The sequence below is a fragment of the Girardinichthys multiradiatus genome, chromosome 17 (assembly GCF_021462225.1).
Source record: "Girardinichthys multiradiatus isolate DD_20200921_A chromosome 17, DD_fGirMul_XY1, whole genome shotgun sequence".
NCBI classification, from domain to species: Eukaryota; Metazoa; Chordata; class Actinopteri; order Cyprinodontiformes; family Goodeidae; genus Girardinichthys; species Girardinichthys multiradiatus.
In genome coordinates, this window is record NC_061809.1 from 14,725,583 (window position 1) to 14,752,072 (window position 26,490).

At 38.2% G+C, this 26,490-nt stretch overlaps 1 protein-coding gene across 5 annotated transcripts in view; it reads left to right on the plus strand.

Annotated features, from left to right (window-relative positions):
- The first annotated feature begins 5,415 nt into the window (after positions 1 to 5,415).
- znf800b (zinc finger protein 800b) overlaps positions 5,416 to 26,490 on the plus strand; it is a 40,452-nt gene continuing 19,377 nt past the window's right edge. For 2 of the 5 annotated variants that reach the window (XR_007042085.1, XR_007042086.1), the window contains exons 1-3: positions 7,768 to 8,009; positions 21,646 to 21,750; positions 24,366 to 24,693. Coding sequence is in view for 3 of the 5 variants with exons in the window: in XM_047390048.1 (XP_047246004.1) it covers positions 21,694 to 21,750; positions 24,366 to 24,693 (385 nt within the window). In the remaining 2 variants the exon portion in view is untranslated. Of the gene's footprint in view, positions 5,470 to 7,767; positions 8,010 to 8,780; positions 9,217 to 21,645; positions 21,751 to 24,365; positions 24,694 to 26,490 lie in introns of those variants that run through there. The other 3 variants (XM_047390048.1, XM_047390047.1, XM_047390049.1) reach the window with 3 other exon arrangements.

Sequence of the window (26,490 nt, forward strand, 5' to 3'; positions counted from 1 at the left end):
GCTTTTCTGTTCTTTTCTGAGCATTAGTTTTAAATTTGGAACTCTCCCAGGATGCAGTTCTATCTATTTATCATTCTTGAATCATGAACACTGACCTCAATTGAGGCAGGTGAGGCCTACAGGGAGTTACATGTTCTGGGTTTCTTCCTGATCCCCTGAATGAGTCATTGTTACTCTCTTGGAGTAGTTTTGGTAGGTTGTCGACTCCTAGCAACATTTACCTCTGCTCCAGGTTTTCCCTTTTTGTGGATAATGGCTCTCACTGTGACTCACTTGAGACCCAAAGTGTTAGAAATGATCTTGTAACCCTTTCCAGATTAATAGGTGTCAGTGAATTTATTTCTCATGCGTTTCTATGAAGTTCTTTGAAATGGAGCATAATGTGTAGCTTAATGATGCCTTTTAGCCTGCTTCGTGTTTTAAAGAGGTTCTGTTTTAGTGATTTCTTGATTCTGCAAGTCTGATAGTAATCAGGACTGGGTTTGGGGAGTAAAGATGAGCTCAGCTTTTAGAACAATGTTGTTTATTGAGGAGTTAGCAAGGGGGCAAAATTACTTACAACTACAAAAGGGGAGGATTTTTTACAAGTGGCCAGGTTGGTTTGGGTAGTATTTTTGTCCCCTATTTTTTTTTTTATTATCATTTGAAAACTACTTTTTGTTTGGAAATAATTTGATGATTAGAAGCATTTAAGTGGAAACATAAGAAATCTGTAAAGCTGAAAACACATTTTCATACCACTGTATTTATTGTTTTTCTCTACTGAAAAAATCTAAATGTTTTGTGCCTTCCAAACTGTATAGTATACATAGAAAGCACTTATAACTATTTTATCACGTTTCTTTGTGTGTGTTTAGGATCTTTATATAAAATGTATGAAATTAATTTGTCAAACATTATGTTTTAATTAGAACACCAAAATAAATAGTCAGTGCTATCATGGAGGCATATTTGGGACTGTGTGATGTTGGTTTCTTTTGCATTTTACTGAGTCGACATATGAGATGTTACTGCTGGCATAGGACTTGCATTTCTTACTGTTTTCTGATGTTGGTAAATAATTTTGCCATCCAGTTGCTTACAAGAAGAATGGGAGTTATGTGACTTTTTTCTCGTGTCCTAGAAAAGAAAGCGACTTGTTAAACTGGTTGTTGATCATTTGTTTGCTGATAACCGAAGTACAGACAGAAGCTCCTCTACCAGAGGGCGGAAGACAAGTATACCATTCCACACAGCAGGTTTCTGAGCCTGAAACCTTAGATATATATGTATTAAAAAAAATCAAATGCTTGACATTAAAGAGTCAAGAAATAAGATTTTACCCATCCTTTCTACCCATCCTTACTGATCCTTACCCCATATACCCTGTAATTATAAACAGACCATATAAATGATCAGAATGAATGCACAAAAAAAATCCCTAAATATGTGGTTGGGTGGCATAAGTTCAGCCTGCATGTGATTAAGAAGATGAAATGTCTTGGTTCCATTTGGCCACATCCATGAATGCCGAGAAGTTTCTGTGCTCCCCCTCTATTACAAACAGCATTCTTATGATAATGGAATAATGCTGCTCTTTAGTTAATTGTGTATAGGCGATAGTGGTGGGTACCTATTGTTGTGGGCTCTCATGGAGCTAAAAGAAAAAGCTGGTGGGGATTATCTCCTTTATGGAACTTCTCAAATTCCTCCCAACTCATAACTTATTCAGTGTGTTAAATGTTTGTCTTTCTGTGATTTTGATGGGTCTATTGGTGGGATCTATACGTGGTTCCAATTAAGAGATTTTATCAAAATTTTCCCTCTCTTGCAGGCAAAATTAAGCACATTTATAAGTTGCTGAAAATGCTTCAAAATCAAGACTAAAATGTATACAGCTGATTTATAACATGCTTGTTTTAATGTTTCCAAATCAAAATTAAACCATCTGTTCAAATCAGGAATTCAAGACACCAACTGGCTATCTGTCAGACACTTCTTGATCTAAATAAATGTTTAGGCTGAAGTTAAATTGGCAGGTTTTCTAATTTTGCTGATCAAGTAACATGTTTTTAATAAAAAGAGTGACAGGATGTTATTTAACAGCTTTCTAGCTTTAGCTAAACAATACAATTGCTGCATCCAATAAAATGTAAGGTACCAAAACTCTAACAACACTATATCTTGACATACTACCATTATCTCCCACAGGTAAGATCACAATAGTCTACCTGAAGTCTCCATTTACTCTCAGTAGGTATGCTATTCTGTTTTTTATGTCAAAATCACCCATTTCATTTGAAAAAACTTTAAAAGACTTTCAAATCATAACAAAATCATATTTTTTGGCTGGAAATTAGGGCTGAGCATTTTAAATGTCAAAATCCTTGAATAATTTATGTCCCTCGGTTTCAAATGAAACATTAGGACCCAAATCATAAAATTCAGATTGATCAGTTTTCTAACTTTTTTGTGATTTAAGCAAATTTCAGTTTATGGGCTTGACATAAAACAAAAGTCCATATTAGCCATGGTAGAATATGATCTTTTTTGTTACTAAAAATAGCTACAGATACATTCTGCCTGTATTTTTATTAAAGAATTACTGGTTGAATTTACAAGTTCTACTAATTCTTGGGTAAATAAACAGTTTTGTGGGACCAGAAGTTCAATGTTTTGCCCCAGCTGTGTTGCTAACTGGAATGGGGAAAAAAACAAGACATTTGTGATATTCTGGGTACTCTCACCGTGATCTCTGATCCAACTTTTGGTACCTTTGGCAGTGTGAGCATGTGCCAAGTCCTGGTGGAAAATAAAAACAGCATCTCCATAAAGCTTGTCAGCAGAAGGAAGCATTAAGCATTTTAAAGTTTCCTGGTAGACGACTGTGTTGACTGTGGACTTCAGAAAACACCAATAGATGACATGGCAACCCAAATCGTCACTGAATGTGGAAACTTCTCAAGCAAAGTGGATGCTGTGACTCTCAACTCTTCCTCCAGACTCTGGGACATCTATCTTCTGGACACATGGCTTCCTTATGATTGTGTAGGCCACAATATCACCATTACACAACATGTATACATTAAAAATGCTTTTTTAATGTAATAACGGGTAACTGGTATGTAATATTCTAATATTTTGAGAAACTGACTTTTGAGTTTTCATTGTCTGTAAGCTATAATCATCAAAATTACAAGAAATAAAGGTTTTAAATATGTATGCAATCTATATAATGTATGAGTTTCATTTCCTGAAATGAGTGACGTAACATTTTGAATTTCTTTACGATATTCAAATTTTTGGAGATTTACCTGTATTTCTACACATCTAGCCATTGGAGCAAGTCAAAACTTGGATCTGGGACCTTTTCTAACTTTGTTATTGTTTAAATTTGGAACCCGGTTGGGTTTGTGTATTTTTCGACTAAACAACCAGGATATCTCAATAACTGCTGGGATCATGCAACTGATTCTAAAGGACCAAAGACTGTCTGCTCAACTGTGAAGGTTCTTTGACATGATTTTGGTCAACTGTACCAGCTCCGAAATTGGTTTGTTGTGGTCCATTTTTCCTGACCAAAAGTTTGACATTGTGCCTTTTTATGTATCTACACTGAGTGGACATGGTGCCACAACAAAAAGATCTTCCAAACCATGAGCAGAGGAAGGAAAAAAGTTGCTTTTTTAAAAATAAAATGTGGGACTGAAAAGCTATTTTTCTCTATGTTTAGATAGCCAGCTGAAAGCTTGTATATTATTGCCACCTTTTGGTCTGCAGTAAAACGTTTTATTGTAGTTCTGTTGTCCAGATGACCCAAAGCTAGCATAGAAATGGTAGCATGCACCCAGCATTTACAGGTAGCGATCATACTGGATCCCCAACTGATTTTCTTTCTAGGATTTAGAAAATGCTCATGGCTCAATATGGTTAGACTGTAATTTTTGCACAAGATTTTTGAATGGAAAGATACTTGACTCCACACCTACCTTCTCATTTATTTGGAGTGTGTATTTGGAGGTGGGGGAAACTCTCAACTCAGAAACTTTAAATTCCTACAGTATTGGCTAAAAGGTCACAGCAGCACACCCAGCAAACCTAGCTTAAACTTGCACTGTTTTGCACCCAAAACGTAAATTTCCCTGGTCTGCAACTTTTCCAAAGATAGTCAAAAACGTTCAGTCTTTAAGACACAATTGGGAAAATGTTTAGCTAGTTCAAGCAATTAAAACACCAAATTACAAGCATTTTGTCATGTCAGCCTATTGGTTATAACACCGTTGTTACTAATTTGATCATTAATGCTGTCTTAAGTCTGTTTCTCTTTTTTTACTTTCAATTTATTTCTTCTTTGTTTCCTTTTTGGAGGCAGAGAAGAAGATTTTATGGCCCAATTCTTTATTATAAAATTTATTTAATTCTACTTTTATCAGCTTCTGCAATTGGTCATCAGGCAATGCAAACTTATAGATCAATTAAATTGGGAAAAATGTAAATCAGTAATTATTAAGTTAGATTTTCTGACTTAAGCTCTACAAACTGCCAAAAGAATACAAAATCAATGTCACATTAAGCAAAAAAATCCTCGTGATCCTCAAGACTTTTGGGAAAATATTTTGTGAACTAACGTGACACAGGGGGAACCTTTGGAACCTACAGTCAAACAAAGTGGTGGCAGTGTAATGGTCTGGGCCTGCTTTTCTCCACCACAACTTGCCATAATTGATGAAACAATGAACTCTGCTCTCTACCAGTAAATCTTGTAGGAGAATCAGTGGCTGTTAGTTTGTCATCTTAATCTTTAATGGCAGAAAAATAATCCCAACTAAACTGAAAGATTGAAACAATCGAAACAACTTTAGAAAAACTTTCACCTTTCTTTGTTGACTCTTATTTACCCCAATTAGCCTACTTCCTCTTAGATACAACAAAAAAAAAAACTATTGGTTCTTATACCTAGATTTGGCTTCTTAGGACTTCTGCTTGTACTGAAAAAAAAAAATACTATTATTCCTGTTACCAATTATCTACTGTCTAACATCCAGTATTAGTGTATTGCTGTTCAATATTAATAAAGTTTTTGTAAAAGTCTTTGAGTCAATTCACCGATGCACCGTAGTATGGTTTTTCCTTAAATGATGTCGGAAAAAAAAATGGACTGTCACTTTAAATTCCAGTTTCTCTATCATTAAAATAAGTAGCACACCTGAACCATCACATTAATCAAACTCACTGTTATCACCTGTAAGCCTGCATCAGCTGCAGCCAATCAGCTCAGCTATTCTTTTCTTTCTCATCAGCGAGTCAGCAAGCTAAGGTTAGCCAAATAGTGGAGAAAGGCTTCTCAATAATTCACAAACTAATTAACTTGTTAACAAATTATCTGCTTTAATTTGACATAATGTAAATGTCAGTGTTCCCTGGCTGTTGTACAACCCTGTTGTCATGACAACAGTGAGGAGTGAAGTCTTTTTGCAGTCTACAAACAAGGTAGGGAAGTGTTATGTTTATATAAAGTTCATTTTACACAGCAGTTTTTGCCTGCATTTGCTCATATAGTGGGTTTTTATTAAAATTATTAGAATTTTATTTAAACAATATCTAAATTGGTGTATTCATAAGATAAGAAACCAACAGAAAGTAGCAAAAACACCATGCCAAGCTAACTGAATTAACTGTTATCAGTTTGTAGCAGCTACGTTAACTAGCTTGGAGACATCAGATTTTATTTATTGTTATTTAATATGGTAGAATACCAAAAAGAAAAAGCTATATGAATTTTTATAGTATTATATTCAAAGCAAATATTTAGCTAGAGCTACATTTGTTGGCAGTAAATTTACTGAGCTATGAGCAGACTTTAGCAGAGCTAATACCAGTGTAATAGTTTTAGTATTTATACCTTTTATGAAACTTATTTAACAGTGTCATCTCAAAAGTGTGGATAAATACATGCTATTAAGAAGTTGCATGATTGGATGAAGGATTAGAATTGGACAATATTTTGGTAATTGTTATTGTCAAAAAAAAAACATTATAACGATGAAAACTTATCATCCTGTGATAATAATGATCAACTCTGATTATTTTTACAAACTCCAAAACCTGTTATGATCATGGTTTTTGGTTTTGCGTTTTGAACAATTTTTTTTTTTTACCTCTTTTGGTTTTATGATATGGTCAATATTTGCTGCGTTCACATCCCAAAATATGACACGATCCAATTAATTTGAATAGTTTGGCAGTACTATTTCAAAACTTTGTTAAATGAGCAAAGTACCCACCCCTTTTAAGTTTTATGTTTGGAAGTAGTATTCATATTTTGAGACACTGCAACGGGTGACATAACAAGACACCTGGGTAGAGATTTATAAAGGACCAAAGCCCATTCTCCCATATTAGTGTGATTTTATTTAATTTGTGTGTGTGGTTGCTTTCTGTCCTTGTGTTACTTTTGTATTTTGTGCAACCCTTGTATTATTTTGGGGGTCTTTCTATTGGTTCTTGCTTGGTTATTTTTACTTATTAACTACAGCTTTTATTTGCTATATTTGTCTTTTTAGTTTATTTCTCTGTTCTGTCTGCTTTTGTACTTTTGTTCTCAGAAACTGACCATAAAGGTACAAAGAGGTTGCTGTGATTTATTTACTTTTTTGGTGACATTGTGGTTTTCTTCTTACATTGCAATCCAAAAACATTCATACCAATTCAACTTTTCCCATTTTAAATGGACATTTTATATGTTTCATTGTGAAACATTGTGGAAAGGTTTAAATTACAGTTACCTAAAAGAAAATTATAGCTCACGTTTTGAATGTCTCTGTGTTTTATTCGAAAATTGAAGGAGCATGGCCTAAACTGTTGGGCCAGGCCGGGAGACCATTAGTCAAAGAAGCAGACAAGAGACTGATGGTAACGCTGGAAAAGTTGCAGAGACCTAAATCTTCTTTCTGTTGACAGGACAACTATTTCTTGTTCATGTCACAAAGCTGTCCTTTATGTCTCTGAAAAACAGCTATACAAAGACATGTTTGCATTTCACCACAGGCCAGGAAGGGGACACAGCAAACATGTGGGAAAAGAAGAAATGAGACCAAAATTAAACTTTTTGACACACATGCTTGTGTGGCAGAAATTAACACTGCACATAAGCTCAAAAACACAGTGAAACATGGTGGTGGCAGCATCATGCTATGGGGGGTCTTCAGTGGGGGTGAATGCACCCAAGCCACACTTCTTAGATTTTCATTTAATTTGTCCTCTTTTTTTCTACTTCTCTAATACAAACTACTTTTCATTTGCCAATCACATACAATAATAAAACACATAAAAGTCTGAAGTTATGATGTGGGAATAAAATAAAGTTTCCAGGGTTCACTTCATGCTTGTTTATGTTGGCTGTATATGTAATCATTTGGTTCCTTTGTCTTTATCAAATGTTTGGATCTCTGGATTTGTTTCTAGCCTTTGCTCATGTTTTCTGTTGTTTATTTTTGTCTATTTTCTCAAATGTTATCCACAAATCTGATTAGTTTCTGATTTCTAAATATGAATCTGGTAAAAAGTTGGTATTTCATTGCATTTTTGCCATATTTTGCTTGATGGATTAACTTAACTAAGGGTGCAAACCTCCCTGTTTTACTTTGCTTTTCGTGGAGAGGCGTGTGTCCTCTAAATGTTGCGCGTTTTGGGCGACAAATCAGCCCAACAAATGCCTCTGTAGTTTATAGCGGGGCGATTTATTCAACTTTTTTCGAATTTAAATAGTTAACGTTCTTCTTGTTTTCCAAGCCTCTGCCCGAAATTGCCAGCTACAATCGGACGCAGCGAGTGCACCTTTGCGCAGAGGCTGGTTTTATACCGAGTGGGTCCTCTGGGTGCACAAAGACAGCGGCTCGCAGAGGAACTTGTTCAGAGCGAACCGGGGACGCTGGGAGGCGAAATCCACAACCTCCAGAGTCCGAGTCTCAACAACCGTACTGTTTACCTCCTGAAGCCCTTTATTCTGCTTCAGATCTCAACAATACAAGGTAAGGAGTTGTTTTAGAAGCGTTTCAGCGGTAATGGAGCGCTGCGGAGCGGGTTAAATCCTCTTCGCTCTGGCTTCCCGAGCGTGGTTGTTTTTGCAGAAAATGGCGTCATCGCCCTCTTGTTTCTGCTTGGCCGCGGCGGGGAGAGGAGTAGTTTCAGGGACTTGTAGCGGCACACACACGAAGCGCCTACTTCCTTAAAGGCGAAAATCGCGTACTGCGACGTCTTTTATTCAACAATAAGGCGTTAAATGGTGAAATACTTCGCGTTTTGGCTCTGTAGAAGGACGCGCAAAGATGGAAGGGTCACCGGTCCTGTGCGCCAAGCTGCTTCTTGGAAAAGGTGGCACGGAGCCGCAAAACGCAGCGTTTTACATCGGTTGAAGACTCATCCAAAAGACCACAGATAATTTAGCGTCCTCACCACGACGTTGATGGACGTACTTATGGCAGCTCTGCACCTTATCTTTGTGTATAATTTACTCGGGTTAGCTCGTTTTTACGCCGCACTCCCCTGCCATGCTGCAATCGTTCCGAGGGGCCTCTCTCTCACACGGCTTGAAAAGGTGCATTATACTCTTGGCTTTTCCCTCTGATCAAATAAAGCTGCTCCTTTGTTGCTGGAAATAGCGGCTACAATATAAGCGTGTAAAAGGAGATTTTCGAGGAGGGTGGGGGGTGGGGGGGGTCTTAGAGGGTGGGGGGTGGGGGGGTGCGATGCAAATCGTGCCATGAGAAACGGCGACCTGCCCCTGTGCTCTGGTTTTACAGCTGAAGCAGACGAGGACATGCTGAATGAGGTGGAAATAAAAAGTCCCTTGGATGAATTGCTCACTTTTTCTCTAAACTGCATGGGGAAGTCCAGGCGCTGCGCAATGATTGTGTTGCCGCTTTGCGCAGAGAAACGGTGGCAGCTGCTGTAACCGCCGCCGAGCATTTCACCGCGATATTTTTTTTTTGTCGTTGTTAGCCAGCCTTTTGTAAATAGTTGAGGACTCTAGGATAAAAGAGCACAATAGTATTCAAGCGGGCCCTTTATGGCCTGTGAATGTGGTCCTAAGTCCCCACTCCGACAGCTACGTGTATGCGTCCTCGCTCTGGCCACCACACAGCGAGGCCACTGGGTTTGCCTGTGTATCCGCTCTGCCTTGCTCCTCCTGTGCCACAGAACTCGATGCCTGGTCGTGCGCTCGGAGCTGAAACGCAGGTGAGCACACAATCGAAACAATCCACGAAACATCATCTTAATAATCGCTCCGTGCACATTTTTTAAGTTTTCAGAGTTATGCAACAGAATCGCCGCTTCACTAACCCGAAATCCATCCTCGGATGGATATGTTTGCGTGAAATATCAGGGAAATCGGAAAAGACTTCGCCGCGATCGCGTTAAATTAAAAAGATATATCCTTTGCAAATCACCCAGTGCCATTTGCGTCACAGCCCGCGGCCTCTCACGCCCATGGGGGGCGATGGAGTTGCAAATGGAGACTGTATGTATGTGCTAACGCTGCCCCAGCTGAAAAGGGAACCAATAGACACAGACCCAGGCGGCAACGATCGCCAAGCGCCGCCACTCTCGGGCAGTGCACCGACTTGGCATTCCGTCTCAACGCGGAAGATCGCGCAGTTTTATTGTGGTTTGTTGTGCTTTCTATCGCTCTGGTCGCGATGCGTAAGTGGATCCTGCACACACGGTTTAAACGGAGGCCAGTCGGAGAGGAGTAGCCTATATCTGTCCTGTTCTTCCCTCATGGTGATCGGTGCATGTGGCCTTTGAGAACTCGCTCTTCGCTGGATAACTGTGTTTCCACTGGATCGTGATGATACGGCCGTAAAACCTTTATTACCAGCGCAAAGATCGCACGGATATTTCATGGTTCAAAAACTGGATCGGTCACTTTTTCTCGGCTTGTTTTTGTGTTAGTTAGATTCGCGACGCGCCACAAGTTTCTGGTTTAGAAATGAACGGGGCGTTTTTTTTTTTATCCAGGAAGGTTGTATTTGTTGTCGATGCGCTTTTGGGCACTGCGCATGGTTTCATCCACTGGACCTTAAAGGAGGCGGAAAATCACGAAATTCTCAAATGCAAGTAAATGAAACGTGGGAATCCCTATTTAAATAACACTGTGCATGAAAAACGTTTACATTTAATCATAATACGCTCGTATGTAGACTTTTACAATAAAAAGTAAAGCATTTTAGTTTTAAGAAACTAAATTAGCTTTAACTTAAGCTTTAGCGGATGAATTGCAGCCCTGTTATCACTGCTTTTGTTTTATACGAGGAATTTCACCGTATAGTAAAGCTTTTCATATGTTAAAACCTATATGTTGTGATGCTGGTTTGGAAAAAAAAACCCCACTGCATCCTGTGTTGAAAATGATTGTAGTGTTTGAACTTATTTTTAAATTTTGTCAAGTTACAACCTCAAACCTCAATGTATTTTATTGAGATTGTGACTGGAAGACCAATAAAAAGTAGCACTAAATTAGCTAAGTGGAAGAAAAATGATGCATGATTTTTTTTTTTTTTTGCAAATAAAATCTGAAAAGTGTGGCATGCATTTGTATTCAGTCCCCTTTACTCTGATTCCCCTAAGGAAGATACAGTGCAACCATTTGCCATTAGAAGAGGCCTGGTTTCCCAGCCATGTATGGGACACAGCCAACAAGTGGAAGAAGTTACTTTTGTCAAACAAAACTATAATTTAACTTGTTGACTTTGTTCCAAAGACTTAAACGAAGAGCGCACATCACCCCTATAGTTAAACATGGTAGAGGCAGTATCATGCTGCGGGGATGCTTTTCCGCAGCAGGAACGGGGAAGCCGATCAAAGCTGATCAGAGGCATGGTGCTATATACACGGCAATCCTGGTAGAAAAACTGTTGGAGGGTGAAACTTAAGGCTGGTGCTGAGGTACACCTTTTGGCACAATGACAGCCGCAAACATTTAGCCAGAGCTGCACTGAAATGTTTTAGATCTAAGCTTGTTTATGTCTTGAATGGTTCAAAGTCCACACCTACATCTGTGGCAGGACTTGATAATTGCTGTTCTCAGACATTCTCCATCACATGTGATTAAACTTGTGCTATTTTGCAAAGAAGAATTCCCAAAAACTTTAGCCGCTGGATGTGCAAAGCTGGTAGAGACACACTTTAAAATACATGCAGCAACAAAAACGTGTTCTATAAACTATTCATTCAGGGGCGGCTGAATAAAGATGCATTTCTCTTTTTTAAGGTTTTTAGTTGTATTATTTACTTTCTTTCACAATTATGAGCTACACTGTGCTGGTCTATTCACCTAAACATACATAGAAGTTTGTGGATGTAATGTGATAAAAGGTGGAAAAGTTCACATACTGTAGCACGACATTGCAAGCCTGTTGATTAGGATGGTGACAATTTCTTAGAACAAACATAAAGAAGATTCATAAGTTTTAACACTGTGGAGAGGATCAGTTCAGCTTGTGGAGGAGCACAAGAGTGACCTGAATATGTGTTGGTGCTACATAAGATGCAGCCATGTGATTTATGATTCTAATACTTTTCTTTGCAGTGTTTTTATATATTTGGTAGCATTAGTTGGCTGTCTGTTATTTCTTTGAAATGAGGTTAACTTGACATAAACGCAGCAGTAAGGACTTCCTGCTTCCTCTGGGCTCAAGTCCTGCAGTTGTCGGTTTTTGGTTTGCAGCTGATGTCATTGTATGATTCAGTCAGTTTAATGATGTATTATTGTGTTCAGTCACTGAGTCAGCTTGTCAGATCCAAGTTCAGGTGAAGTAATTGAACAAACCAATTAACCTGCCAGTTCCATAACTAGTCTGTGAAGCAAACAGAACCACATATGGTGAAGAATCCACTCAGCCAGGCAACTAGAAAATCAGCATCTGGCTCTGCTGTTACTGGGTCAGCTAGTTGTTCAGCCTGCACTCTCACTTAACAGCCTAGCTGAACTCATATGCTGCTGTGTCAGTGGTGAAGGGGAAGGTTGTCTTGGGCACAGCTTCACCCCTCAACAAGGAGCTGCTTAGTTTTTTTTTTTTCTTTACTTCTCAGTGATAGAAGTGCCTCTGACTTCTTAGAGAACTTATTGTCAGGTCTACTCTCACGACAGTGTTAGCTCAGGGTAGAGTGGCTTCAGGTGATATGAATTATTGCTCTCATTCTTTGCTTTTTAACATTCACAAAATACAGTGCCTATGTTTAATATTTCACTTTTATTTTCAGAGCTGTCATTCCACATCTGGTCTGAAAATGCTCATTATGCACATCCCATGGCTATATTTATTTAAATGTGTCTGTGTTGCTTTTACAGACACTCAGCTGCTGCATCTCTTCATGTTCCTCTAATATGCTGGGTCTGTCCATACTTTAAAGTAACACTGGAAAATGAACTTTGCAGAATTCATTCATAAAGTTCCAGTGTAAATGTCGGTGTAAGTCTGTTCCTGTGCGTGATTCTCCCTGTTCTGTTCCTTGTCTTAATCATACGATGAAAGTTAAAATTCAGTGGTGACTTTGGACCTTTTTGAGACTATCACTTTCAGTCAAGTGAACTTTGACCAGATAAAAATATAAAGTTGAAGAAATTTGATGATCAAATGACCAATGATGCTATTAGTTTGAGTGGGTCTACACCTTATGGCATGGACTTTAAACCTTAAAGATAAGGTTCTAAGTGTTCTCTGCTCCAGTAGAATGAAGTGTTTTTTCTTCATGGGATGGTGTAACCAACACATTAGTCAATGTTAGGTTTTCTTCTTGAAAGAGTTGGTGGGGTTCAGTTTAACTGTTCCTATGGTTAAGCTTTAAAGCACAGCCCAACATTTTTAGGTATATTTGAGGTCCAGACTTTGAATAAGCTTAACAACTTTATCCCTTTTAAAAACAGTTTTAATGCATATTTAGGATCCTGTTGGATCAATAAATTGTGTCCACATTCCAACCTTTTGAACCAAACTATCCCCTTCATGTGAAAATGTTTTAGAACAATTGGGAGCAACCCAGGAGCCACCAAAGCTCAAGCAGCACTGTCCACCATGAAGTCAGTTTCACATCGTCGTGGACTGAGAAGGTGCTGACCAAAAATAGAAGGCAGACAAAAAAGACACTTTGAGCTGCCCATATAGACAGGTCAGAATATTGTACCAGTTGTCAAGCATGGTGATGGCTGTATCATGATAAGAATCATTCTTCCATTCATGAAATAATGAGAGGGAGGATTAACTTCTTTGACATGACCTCAAATCAACAGTGAGACAGCTGAAACTTGGTAAAAATTGGGTGTTCGAAAAGGAAAATGACCCCAAACACACATCGAATCTGGTTTTGGAACAGATCAAGACTAACATGAAACTTCTGGAATGGCCTCAAACCAGTCTATGGACTGTACAACCAACCAGCTTTAACGAACTTTAAGATTCTACCAAGAGTAATCAGCTATTCACACCAATATGCTGGCAGAAGCTTGCAGTTTCTTTCAAAATCACATGATCAAGATAGAATTTGATATGAGACATTTAATCAAACATTTGTAGGGTTTTATGTAGTGTATTTATTGCAGCCTGCATGTACAATCTTGACCAGGAGTAGATTAAAACACCTTCACAATAAATCCAAACTAGTATACCTAGTTCTTTTTTATAGTTCAGTAAAGATGTTAGAAGGAAAACCAGTTCAGTGTAAGTTCATGGCTATGATGAGTATATGTACACACCTGATAGGACCTGTGTTGTAGTTAATATATTGTACAACACTTTAACATCTATGCGTTGTTTCCACTGAGGTCAGTCTCAGGAAGTCACCTTTCACTCCGAACAAATATGCAGAAAATGTGATCATGTTTGATGTATTATAACTTTGTTAGCACATGAGGCTGCTTATAGACTGGATGTGAGAATCTCTAGAGTTTGTCTGTAAATTGGCAGCGTAGAATGAGCCGTGTTTACACAACACTGCTCAAAGTGCCTTTATTTATATGAGCCCTATTTGTACTTGTAGTATATACATTGCCATTGGTGATGTAAACCTGCCATCGCATCACAAGAACAGCACCTAAACTGCAGCATTCAGTGACTGAGTGCTGAGTGTCTGTAATACCAAGCAATATGGATGTGTACCAGTTGGCTATGGCGCTGTCTGTACTGTCCTGTGGCCAGCTGGTATCACTGGTGTGTCTGCCAGCTGTCAGCATCATGTCAGAGCATATCGTCCTGTCAGACCGCCTCTGCTCAGCCACAGGAAATAAATATCAGAGGACACTGATTGCTGCCACACGTTTCTTGGCTCTAGAACCAAGCAAACAGTTCAACTGTTATTGATACGTTGATATGCCGGGGGTAAACATAAGCACACAGGCCAAATAAAATGATTTTCTTTTTTTTGTGGGGGTGCCATATTTTATTTTCTGCTCTGCAAAGGAGTGGATGCCTTTTTGTATTCACACTGGATAATATCTTCTGTTTTCTCTGAACATACAATATATTTGCCTTTTTAAAATAGTTGCTTCCAAATGGTCGGCACACCAAAGCATTATTTTCTGGCGCGAACAAACAAAACCCCAGGAGATGGAAGTTAACATCGGGTGTGTTTGTGAATTATTAGGCACTGGTGGAGTAGCCTGTTTTGTTGTATAAATTTAGCTTTAAATGGAACCAGAACCATGGGGTTAATGCATACAGGGAAGATGATTGTAGGCACAGACCCTTGTTCTTGGTCTGCTGGGAGCTGGATTCAGTGCTCTGTTGGTGTACGGGAAGATTTTCGGAAAAAAGTATTCATACCACTTTAGCTTTTTCATAATTTTTGTCAGATTACAACCAGAATCCTAAATGTATTGTATTTGGGTTTTATTGTAAACTGGAAGGAAAAGTATTCATGGTTTTAAAAATCATTTACAAATCCATCTGTTTTATCTGTACTCAGTAGAAATACATTTTGCTGCACCTCCAGCTGCAAGTCATTTAAAGCATGGGGCAATTTTCTTGGCAAAATAGCTCGATCTGTCAGATTGGATGGGCACCATCCATAAGTATCAGTTATCAAGTCTTGCCACAGATTCCCTCTTGGATTTAGGTCTAGACTTTGACCCAGTTCAACACATGGAAATGCTCTGTTCAAAACCATTGCATTGTGGCTAACACTGAAGGTTTAGTCATTGTCTTAATGAAAAGTGAGCATAAGCCAGAGCCTTAATTCCTTTGCAGCCTCTAACAGGTTTTCTTCTAGGATTGTCCTGTATTTTGCTCCGTCCATCTTCCAATCAAGTGTGGCTGTGGCTCAGTGAGAAGAGTATCCGTCTTGCAATCGCAAATTCGTGGGTTCAATTCCAGATTCCTTTCCCCTGCCATGTGGGCAAGGCACTTACCCCATGAATGTAGAGTATGTGAGCATTTTGAATACAGTGAGGTGAATATATAAAAGTGCTCTGACTATGACTAGAACTGTACAATGTCAGTTGAGTCCATTTACCATAACTTAGCAGCCATGGTAACTGCTTAAGACATGCTTCCCCACAGCATGATGCTGCCACCACCACATTTAACAGTGGTAATGTTGCATTCAGGGTGATATACAGTGTGTTAGTTTTTCACCACACGTTTTGCATTTTGCATGTTGGCCAAAAAGTCCAGTTTTGGTCTCATCTGACCACAGCACCGTCTTCCACTTGTTTACTGTGTCCCCTACATGGCTTGCAGCAAAGTTCACACAAGGCACTTTGGTTTTCCTATTGCTTCTATTCCATGAAGAATACACCAATGCTTGTTTTCCTGTTAAGAAATTCTCCCACCAAGCTGTGGTTCTCAGATTTTTAGGAGTAAATAGCTTTAAAAACCAGATATCTTTTTCTTCCACTTGACAACAATGTGCTAATTTGTTCTGGGTTGTAACGCGATAAAATGTGGAAACGTTCAAGGGGTGTGAGTACTTTTGCAACGCATTGCAGTCATGGGTTTGTTCTGAGGTTTGAGTCTAAACATTTAAATGATCTTTAGACTTACAATCTAAAGTCCTGAGATGTGTTGTTTTATCTGGCATTCCAGCCATGTGTCATCTTTTTCCGCTTATTAGCCATTATCAAACCTGTTCTTTTTATCACTGATCGTCTGAACTTTGATTTTAGTGTAAAAGAGTTACTTTTTTCAGTGGTTATGTGAACAGGTCAATTAAATCTCATCTCATTGTATTTTAGATACTTAACCCTCCTCTGTTCACTGGAAGGAAAATATTATTGACATTTTTAAGTATTTGTAATTACCTTAAAAGAGCAACTAACATCAAGTAAATAGATACAGAGCTTGGGCAAAAGGCACCTTACCCTTCTTGATTTCCAAGTTTTAGCCTTTTATTACCTGAGTCATAACGGGACTCACTACTTCATAACCAAGACTGTCTGTTGCCATGGAAATGCGAGAGTCCCTTGCGTTATGTGTCTTAGTGTATTATTGGTGAGTGTGTGTGTGTGGCCAAATCCATTTGCTTTACATCCTTGAGATACATCTAAGCCCTTAAATAAGTCCATTCTGGCTGTGTTTTTTGTTTTTAGATGTTTGACTCTGGGGGTTTCATGTCCACTAGCTTGTCAGATTTTTCAATGAAATGCCTCTCCGCAAAGTAATTAGCTCCTAGTGGTCTTTATTTGTTATTTGCAACCTACTGGATACCGCTGTACATTTAAATCAGACTCAGGATCCCAAGATAAATCTGTTTATTACTGTTTACGATTTCAGGTAGCACAGCAAGGTTTGAGTCATGTAAAAACTTAGTTTTACTAAGATGTTTCCTAATGCACTGAGATTTTCATCAAGCTGAAGTCACTCATCCTCATGCTTTACCCAAAGCGACTTATTCTAGATGAAGTGAAGGAGTGTATTCCAAGCTGCATCGGGTGTAAGCTAAGACCTTCAGCCGGTGGTCAGGGGCCACAGAGCTAACATGTTAACACTTATTAGGCAACAACCAAACAAGACACATGTAGTAAAAACTAGATTTTTATTCCCACTAACAAGGGGAGAGGAGGGAGTGTCATTTCACATGAGCTTAAATTTGTTGCCAATTTAGGAGACTTATTAAGATGGAATTAATTGTTGTTTAATAAGTAAAGAAACTATAAACTGAAATGTAATGACAGCCTGATTTTATTTTTTTCTCCTTTTAAATCTGCCTTACATAAACACAACTTGGTCAGGAATACACGAGCCTGGATCTGGCATAAGGGCAACATGGCCACGTTGCCAGGGGACAATTCTATAGGTACGGCCCACCTTTAGGAAAAAATGGCTACTATTTCAATGCTTAGTCAAAAATAAAAAGAATAGTTGTTGTAATTGGGTAATCTCCTTGGGTAGCTGCCTCCACGAGGCTGTCATTATTATCTTGCAAACTGTTGTTTGGAAACAGCGGTTCTTCATTTAGAGTAACTTGTGGCGCTCCTTCACTTCCCAAACCGCGATTGTCCAAATTTGGCTTTTTTGTAAGCAAGGGGAACCTGTTCTTTTTGCAGGTTGACTGCCACTTATTCACGGTAAATGTTTCTTTTAGCCCATCAACATGTGACACAAGATCGTTTGTGAAGCTGATCGAGGACCAGTTTTATTGTATCTATAAGATGTTGTTAGAAAAGTTGAAAACTGGTACCGCAAGGGGAAAAATATGAGGAGGAGATCTGTGTTTATTAAGAGGCAAAGTTATTGTAGGGCCAGTGGGTACTGGGTAGAGTAGCTGTCGTGCAAGTTGGGGGTTAAATTCCAGTGTCCTTCCATATGCTGATGTGACCCCGGGCTAGGAACTTGCCTGCGTGCGTATGTGAGTGCAATTGGTTGTAGCTTATATATATATATATATATATATATATATATATATATATATATATCACTCCACTTACCATTTTATAGGACGGTGAGCTAGTTTGCAGCAGTGAGATTCTGAAGGTTTTTGGTACCATCACCAAGCCAGAGGATTATCATTAGAGGGGTTGTCAGACTCAGGACTAAAGCAGAAGAAGTTAGAGTAACTTCTAAAAGAAAGAACTATTTAGCTGTCTGCCCACTGAACTTTATTTATTGTGATAGCTGTGCTTTGTTGCTCTGTTAGCATATAAAGTGCATATCTGCAGTATGATAAATCAATGTCTGTTCATTACAAATGTTCTGTTTCCTCTAAGGGATGCAAGCTCCCAGTTATTATTTACCCTTATTTAACTCCACCTTGACACTCTTTATGACTTACTCTTCAGTCAGTAAGAAGTACTTCATTTTCACTGGTTTTCAGAGTGCACAGTCATGGTGAAAAGAAAGCACACCCCATGTTAATTCATGTGTTTTAAGGTAAAAATGGTTTGGTCTTTACCAGGTTAAAGAGTTAGTTTAATCTCACCTATGGTGTGCAACAGCATAGAGATGCACCGATCAGGCCTTTCCAGGCAGATACCAAGTGAGGTCTGACCTGCTGATGCTGATTTTGACCATTAGTAGTAGGAAGTTTAAAGGCAACACAAAATATAGAGACTGAAAGTTGACATAATTATTCCTGTTTTGATGCATCAAAGCTCATATTCCTTTATCTTGTTTGCATTCGAACTAAGTGCATGAAAATACATGCTGTTGTTTGATGTGTTTATTGACTGTAGGAAAAGAGAATTGAGATCTTTTTGCAATATTTGACTGGATTATCACCAGTTATTGACGACCAAGTAACATATGATAGATTTCCGATCTCTGGCCAGTTGATCGGTGCATCTCTATGAAACCACACACAACATGTTTCACCAGGTTATAATTAATTAAACAAAGATATGGCCAAATTGGAAATGTTTATGAAAAGTGTTTTTGAATCTGTCCTTTTGTAGTGGATTTGACTTCATCTGAACTGGTTATCTAGTCTTTAATAAATCAGCTAATGTATCAAGTTGCTCAAAAGTAAATTTTTGTATCAATCCTTTTGTTTTGTCTTTTAGCACAGCTAATTCTAACTCAGTAAACTCTTGCTCTGACACAGTTCAGAAGAAATGCCTAGTTTCACCTGTAGCATCTTAGTTTTTTTTTAAACAGAATCTGTTGTTTACATGGTGCCACGGCTCGGTTTTATACACGGCGGAAATACGACATCAGCAAGCATCAACTATCATTTGTTGTTTTTTTAACTGATACTTAATTTTTACCTCTGACAGACTGACATTTTATCATCTCTTCTTCTGTCGCGGCTCCACTCCAGCTATTAAAGCAAAGGTCCATCCTTTCAGCCTCTGCTGTTGAGTTATTGCCTTGTAGTAATCTGGTTTATCATCAGCACTGAGTTTCAGGATTCAGAAGATGCCTGAAGCCTGGACTTGAAGGAAAATAAATGTGCTTATTTTGATTTTGGTAGTGACCTGAAAATCTAGATTTAAAAAATCTACCTGAGCTACAACTTATGCAATTAAAGTGTCTCTGTTATGCATTTTAAGTAGATTTAATCCTTGTAAACAATAAAACAAGCTGTTAAATTACAACAGCATAGCACTGTGACAATACCATAATTTACACAGCTGTTACCATGTAAAATATTTGATTTAATTTCCTGGTGCATACTTCTCTGCTGGAACAGCTTGACCTTTGCTTTTACATGAACACAGGGATGGCGTGTTGTTGTGTATTTTGTATATCATTGACAAATTTCTGTATTTGTTTTCCTCCAGATACCTAATTGGCCTTAATATGTTCCATGAACATGCTTGCTGTCTTGTACCCACAAGCTCATGCTGTTCAGTGCTCCATGACAGTTCTTTTTGAGATGTTAAGACTAAAAAACATTTTTAAACTACCAAAACAATTTACGGGCACGTTTGTTTCCCTCTGCTGGACTTTCTGGGAAACTACAACAATCTTAAAGTTGGGGGTATGTTGACTCAAGTTTTAGAAATATTATTGTTGGTACCTGACAAAGTCATAGACATGCAACAGTTCTTTAGTCATTTTTTAACTCTACCATAGATGGACACCTCCGCTCTACAGTCAAGTTTCATTTTCTTAAATTTTCTCTATTTCTGTCATAACGTTCCACCACTATCTTTTAGCACTTATTCCATACATTACTGGCCTTATGTAGTTTAGCATAAATAAAAAACATGTTTCTTTTTTTCTTACATCTTTTTCAGTTTCAAGAAGAGATTTGTGGATTCTCACTTACTGCCTGACATCCAAACCACATCCCATTTCTTGCAGCCTTTTTTGGTTGTTAATGTTTGTCTTTTAGTTTTTAGTCAGCCTCACTCATACCATATTTCAACTACACACAGTTACAAAAAAATGAAATGGACATGTTTTGATTGTTCTTACAACCCCTGCTGGAATTGAACTTATTTAATAGTTGCGGCCCAGTAGTGCAATCCGAGTTTATCAATAATGTCCACTAGAGGGGAGCAAAGCGTTAGTTTTTTTTACTGGCAAAAGTGGATCTTAAAAAGAAAAAAATCTAAGACAGTGAAATGTACAGTGACTCTTAAAAGGTTGGACTGCTGATACCGATTTTCTCTTTAGGAACTGTAAATAATAAAATACCTTTTTCTCTTTTCCAGACAGACTGAAAATGCAACCTTTTTAACTACAAAATGTTTATACCAAATAGTTTCTTAAAGAAAGCCCAAGTTTCAGAGCTATCTCACAGAGGTTCCTTTACAAATAAAAACCACAAAATCACAACATTTCTTTTACTTCTTTATAAGACAGATTATTTCTCCGTGTTTACTAACTTTTTATCTCATCTATTGTTGTGCATCTAAGCATGTAATGTGCACCACATCATAAAATATTCACCTTTTTCTTACAGGAGCCATTAAAATAAATAACTGGTGTCCAACTCAATGTTGTAGAGGAAATAAAACTCAGATTTGTTGATTGATTGTAACCTTAAGAAACCTTTCTGTTGTGGTCGGTTGTGAATTACTTGTATTAGGTCTAGACCTGTGTCGCACCTTAGAGTATATGAGAACTGTTCTTAGTGTTATATATGTATGTTGGTAAACAGTAGAATCAGTCTAGTTAGCATTTATAGAGTAAGTGGATCTTTACCATAGATTTAGACTCTTTAGGATAAAATGGAGTACCTTTGCTGTAATACATCCTGCTTCCTGTTATCTGCTGTGATCTAACTCCTTGTAGTTAGAGCCTGAATTATATCCCTCTGTAGAAAATAGTTGCCTTTCTGAAAACAGCTTGTCTACCTTCTATATCTTCATTTTTAAGCTCCGTTATGATGCTCAGAATAGCTAAGTGCGTCTTCCTCGAGCAGTGAGGACCTTAACATTAGAGAGGTTGTTGTCAGTAATAGCTGATGAGCTTATGAAAAGTAATTTCACTGATTTTTACTTTCCTGATAACTAGTCAGGGTGGGTCAAGTGTTGAAATCCTCTGATCACCACCGCCACATTTGTAATTTTATTACCTGCTCTTTATTCACATTTCTTACACTCTTTTCAACTTGACAGTGAAATTTAGTGTGTGCCAGATGATTTACAAAGCTAACTCAAGTAACACATTTTTGTAAAAGTCTGTGTTTTGTTGTACAGTCACAGTTAAATCTACCTGTTTTTCAAGAATTAACATGTGTTCATGCATTTTGAAATTCATTGGCTCATGTGGTCTGTTGTTACAGGTGTAAGCTGGTAGTGAACGTGTGGTACACCAGGCCAGTCTTGGGAACATGGCAAAGGCCCCAAAATCAGCTGGGAGGAAGACTTCTCACTGTCTCCGCAGACAGGTACTGGAAGAACAAACACTCACATGTAACTCCTCTTTTCCCAGTAAGGTTGTGGATGATGAGATCCAGATCTGTTATTCCAGTCATAAAACTGGTCGAGTGATTTTGCTTCATGGTCACATCTCAGCAAGTGCACTTTGGTGCATTTTCCTGCAACTGCACCTATATCAATTTGCTCTTCCTCTTTTTAGAAGCTCTTTGGCTTCCAAAAATAAATTCCCAGTGGTTTTCTAAACCTGAGAATCTTTTTAATGCTTTCTATTTTAGGTAAGAAATTAACTACTTGAAGGGACCTTAAATACTTCAATAAACAAAACAGAGGTGTTTTTTTTTTATCTCACAAACTGCATTCATCTGCCTAAACTACATTTAGAATTATTTAGGTACTATATGCTTGGCTTTTGAGTATTAGCTGTTATAAGAGCTGTACAGTGCCTTGAACATTTACATATTTTGTCACGTTACCACCACAGTTCAGTTTCATTTCAGTGGAATGAAACTGAGACATTGTTTTCAAGATTATTATTATTATTAAAATTATTATTTTACAAAGACAAACCTGAAAAGTGTGGCATGCATCTGTATTCAGCCAATAGTTTGGAAAACCAGACATTCCCTAAAAATACAGCTACAGGTATGTCTCTTTTCATTAGACTGGTTGGAAAGTGTCTGTAAACAATTTTGAAGTCTTGCTACAGATTCTCAAATGGATTTATGTCTGGACTTTGACTGGGCTGTTCTAACACATGAGTATTCTTAGATTCTTTCATCTAAACTATCCATTGGAGCTTTGGCTGTATATTTGGAGTCATCCTGCTGGACGGGTGATGTGCACACAGATTTTTGCATGTAGGGTAAAACATTCAATTTTGTTTCCTTCTGATTGGAGAATCTTTTGCAGATTTTAGCTGTTTCCTCCACTTGGCCTATGGAAAACATTAAATAGGACTTCTTGCTGCATTTCCTTCAACAATGACCTTCTTCCTGGCACATCTCCATAAAGACCAGATTTGTGGTATGCGCGACCAATAGCTGCCCTGTAAACAAACTCTCCCACCTGAGCTGTTAATGTTTGCAGCTCCTCCCGAGTTACCATTGTCCATTTGGCTGCTGCACTGATTAATGCTCTCTTTGTCAGTTTAGGTTAATAGCCATGTCTTGGTAGTTCTGCAGTGTGTGCAGAACTGTTTTAGTGTGTGGAACATGTGTAATATTCTTCCTCTTCACAATTATGGGATGTTTGTTTTTTTTGTTTTTTATATATATATTTTTTTTTCCGACAGTAGGTAAACAGGAAAGAGGCCAAAGAGAGGGGGAGACATTTGGCAAAGGTCATCAGGTGGAAAAGTTGGATCATTTTGGAAAGCACTATGTGTGTGTTAAGATCCTTTAAAAACAAATGTAATCCTAAGTACATTGTCATGGTGATGTTTTTAATGCAACAACAAAGTTCAGCTAAAAGAATTAAGGCTGAATATTACAAATATTTCATTTGTTTTAAATTAAGTTTCATAATAAGGATGTCATTATCTCATGATGTACGCTGTATCATTTCTGAGATCAATAGAAAATGAGTCATGTTTAAAAATCATAACTCACACATTCTAATATGGGTTGAATTTCTTTTTTGCTCAGCTGTGTTTTAGTGTGCATTATGTGATTTTAAGTTTTCTTTTATTTTTCAAAATTATAAGTCAGGATTCTAACGTTTTTTCTTTTTTTTTTTTTCTTTAATAGCTTTTATCTGGTTATGTGGCTTAGCTGAGCATATGTGCTCTGCCCTGTCATACATGCATGAATGGAGTGACCCAGTACCAAAGTGGTACGTCTTGTGGCGATGCAGTGTAATGCGCCTAATGTGGACTCATTTATCCATCTCAAAGGGCAGCAGGGACACACGCAGTTAGTCAGACAGACGCAGACAGAAAATGAGAATAAATTGATTCGTGGGAAAGAAAAAAGATTAGCGACTGGAAGAGAAAGAAGGTCTGGTTAACAGACACAACAGAACATGTAAAACCTCAGAAGCTGGAGTGGTGTCACTTATCTGCTCAAACTCGGCTGTGTAAGGCATAGATAATGGTCCCTCACAAATAGTCGGCCAACATGATGGCCATACACATGGGAACCATTCACATCCAGGTGTTCTGAGCCCACACTTTTACCAATAATGTGCATTAATTTACCAATTTAATGTCTTGAAAAGTTTGAAACGTGTAAAAGTTGCTTTTAGCATTCTCCGGGCTGATAATTATAGAAAAAAGAAAACTGAACATAAAAAAAATGTTTTAACACTGTATTGCTTCTTCTGTTGCTGGTTCAGATGGAAACAACAATTTTTTTAATCCTTCCAAACACAACAAAGGTGTTAAATATCAGAATTATGTGAAAAATCAAAGCATTTTAAAAATTGCAGTAGGACTGATCTAAATTAGCTCCGATAGCAAAAGAGAGAAATGCAAAGCTGATAAGAGACATACCTAAGTATCTTAGCTGCTGTTGCAAGAAATCCTTCACATCCTTTGAATGATAACTTTGATGATGCTGGTTTTAGGAACAATTCCAGTTCAATTTTTTGTTGTAAAATTATGTTTATTTCTGGGTTTGGCCCTTAGGGTGGTGGTCAGACGGACATGGAGGAACTTAATTTGGACACTCAGCATCCACCACAGGGGCAGCCCAAGGGAGGAGATCAAATCGTTATCCAAAATACTTCTTCAGCTGGAATTCTGTCGGAAAGCTGGGACCACAAGGAAACTCCGTTGGAGGCCGAGGAAAAGAGCGACACTGCTGCCCATCCCCAAGCCAAGTCTCTGTGGAAGCCCATTCCCCCTCTGCTGCCTGAACCCCACAGCAGCACCACCTCAGAGACCAGAGACCAGAGCTGCCAGACCGAGGAGCAGGTTCAGCCCACCACTGCCAACAGTCATGGTCATAACACAGGTGTTTCTTTTGATTCTGGACATCTTGCTGCTTTGATTCATTCACCTTCAGGCTAAGACTGTCTGTCAACTCCCTGTGTTACTTCACTGCCAGAGCACTAAGTATAGCTGCTCAAAATAAAACTGAATGATTTGTTCTCACTGAGAAATTGACTGCTGTAGAGATGAGCTGTTTTTGGCTTCCAGTGCCATGACGTGCATTGCAAGTTGGCCCAGGTTATTTAAACATTTAAGGACATTTTATTTCCAGCGTAATTGTTTCTGCTAGTTTTGTGCATAATTGTAGTGGGCACCCTGTGGGTTTCTTTTGTAGCAATCAAAGCTCCAATTATAACATTTGGAGTTGAATAACTTTTCTCACATATTTAGCCAGAAAGTAGTGTTTTGATATTTCAGATCCTTTGTAATATGTTGTTCATTTCTAAATATGCACAATCATAGTAAACAGGACTTCTGCTGATCTTTGACTTATTTGTGGAGGTCAGGGGTTACAGGGCTTCAGTGACCTGCACTGCTGGGATTATAGTAGCTTGGATGTAGAGGTGTGGTAGAATGGTAAAGACAATGCTATTTTTTTATTCATGAGTTTATTTAATCTCTTTGACTTTTTTTTGACTTCTCCCACAGTTGTCATGCATGTTTCCGACCTTTTTTGTCTATGACTTAGAGGACTTGTCACTGTGTCCACAGTTTTTCCTCCCTGTCTCTCACATGTAGACAGCTGACTCGCATGTGAAATGGGTAGAGTCCATGCTGGTTTTACACACTGGTCTCATGAATGAACTGCGTCTAACTGATCCAGATAAGGGCCATGTGGGAGGGACCAATTGATGCAGGCTGACACAGTTTTAATCTGCGTCACTGCATCATTCTACAAACACATTGTTCACAACGAGCCCCTTCGCTGTTGTATACATTTGTCGTGCGTATTTAAGGGCTGGTGCCACAAGCTTTTAAATACTGTTTTACATTTTGCCCCTGTCTGCTGATGATGAGTTTATGCTCATTATTTTATTGTACGATGACTATTTTTCGTCCAATTTCTGATCTCCAGTTTTTGTCAAGGTTTCACCTGCTGATGTTAATTTTCGTCGGTTCCAGTTTCTCTTTGGGAAGAGACAACAACAAACAAAATCTTACTTTTTTGTGTTCCTAATCTATTGTTATTATTTATTTTAGGGGCATAGACGACATCATGACCCATATGTGAGCGAACAGTCACTATACAACAGGGTTTTTACTGGTATTTTAAAGCAAGGGCAAAGTAATTACTGTTGATATTTTAAGCTGTCTTTAGTGTCCTATATTAGCCATTAGTGAGGCTTACGTTACACAGTAGTCTCATAGACAGGTTGAGAGCTCAGAAGGATAAACTGAGGAATATTGCTGTGCTCTGTTCAACTGTTTTGCTGTCTGCTTTAGGTCTAACTCTCTCGCTGTCCCTCAGAATGAATAACTATCACTGAGTCTTGAACTCAGTAACAACTTTGACAATGTAGAGTGTTGTTGCAACTGTGGCATTTTAAGCTGTGAAAACAAGTTTCCTTTAAGCAGGTAGAAAGCTTCAGTAGGTTGTTGTAGGTCTTGCAGTTTTGCTTTTATTTGTATTGAATGTATGAAGTAAAATAACGCCACAATAGTTCCTTTTTTGGTTTTCTCATTGTGATTTCATCATTTTTAGCAGGGCATGTCGGTACATTAAAAAGAATTCGTCTTCATCAGGATAAGTTTTTCCTATTTGACCTTTAACTCTGTTGTGATTGAGGTTAACAAACCCAAAACCCCTTTTTTTTGTTGT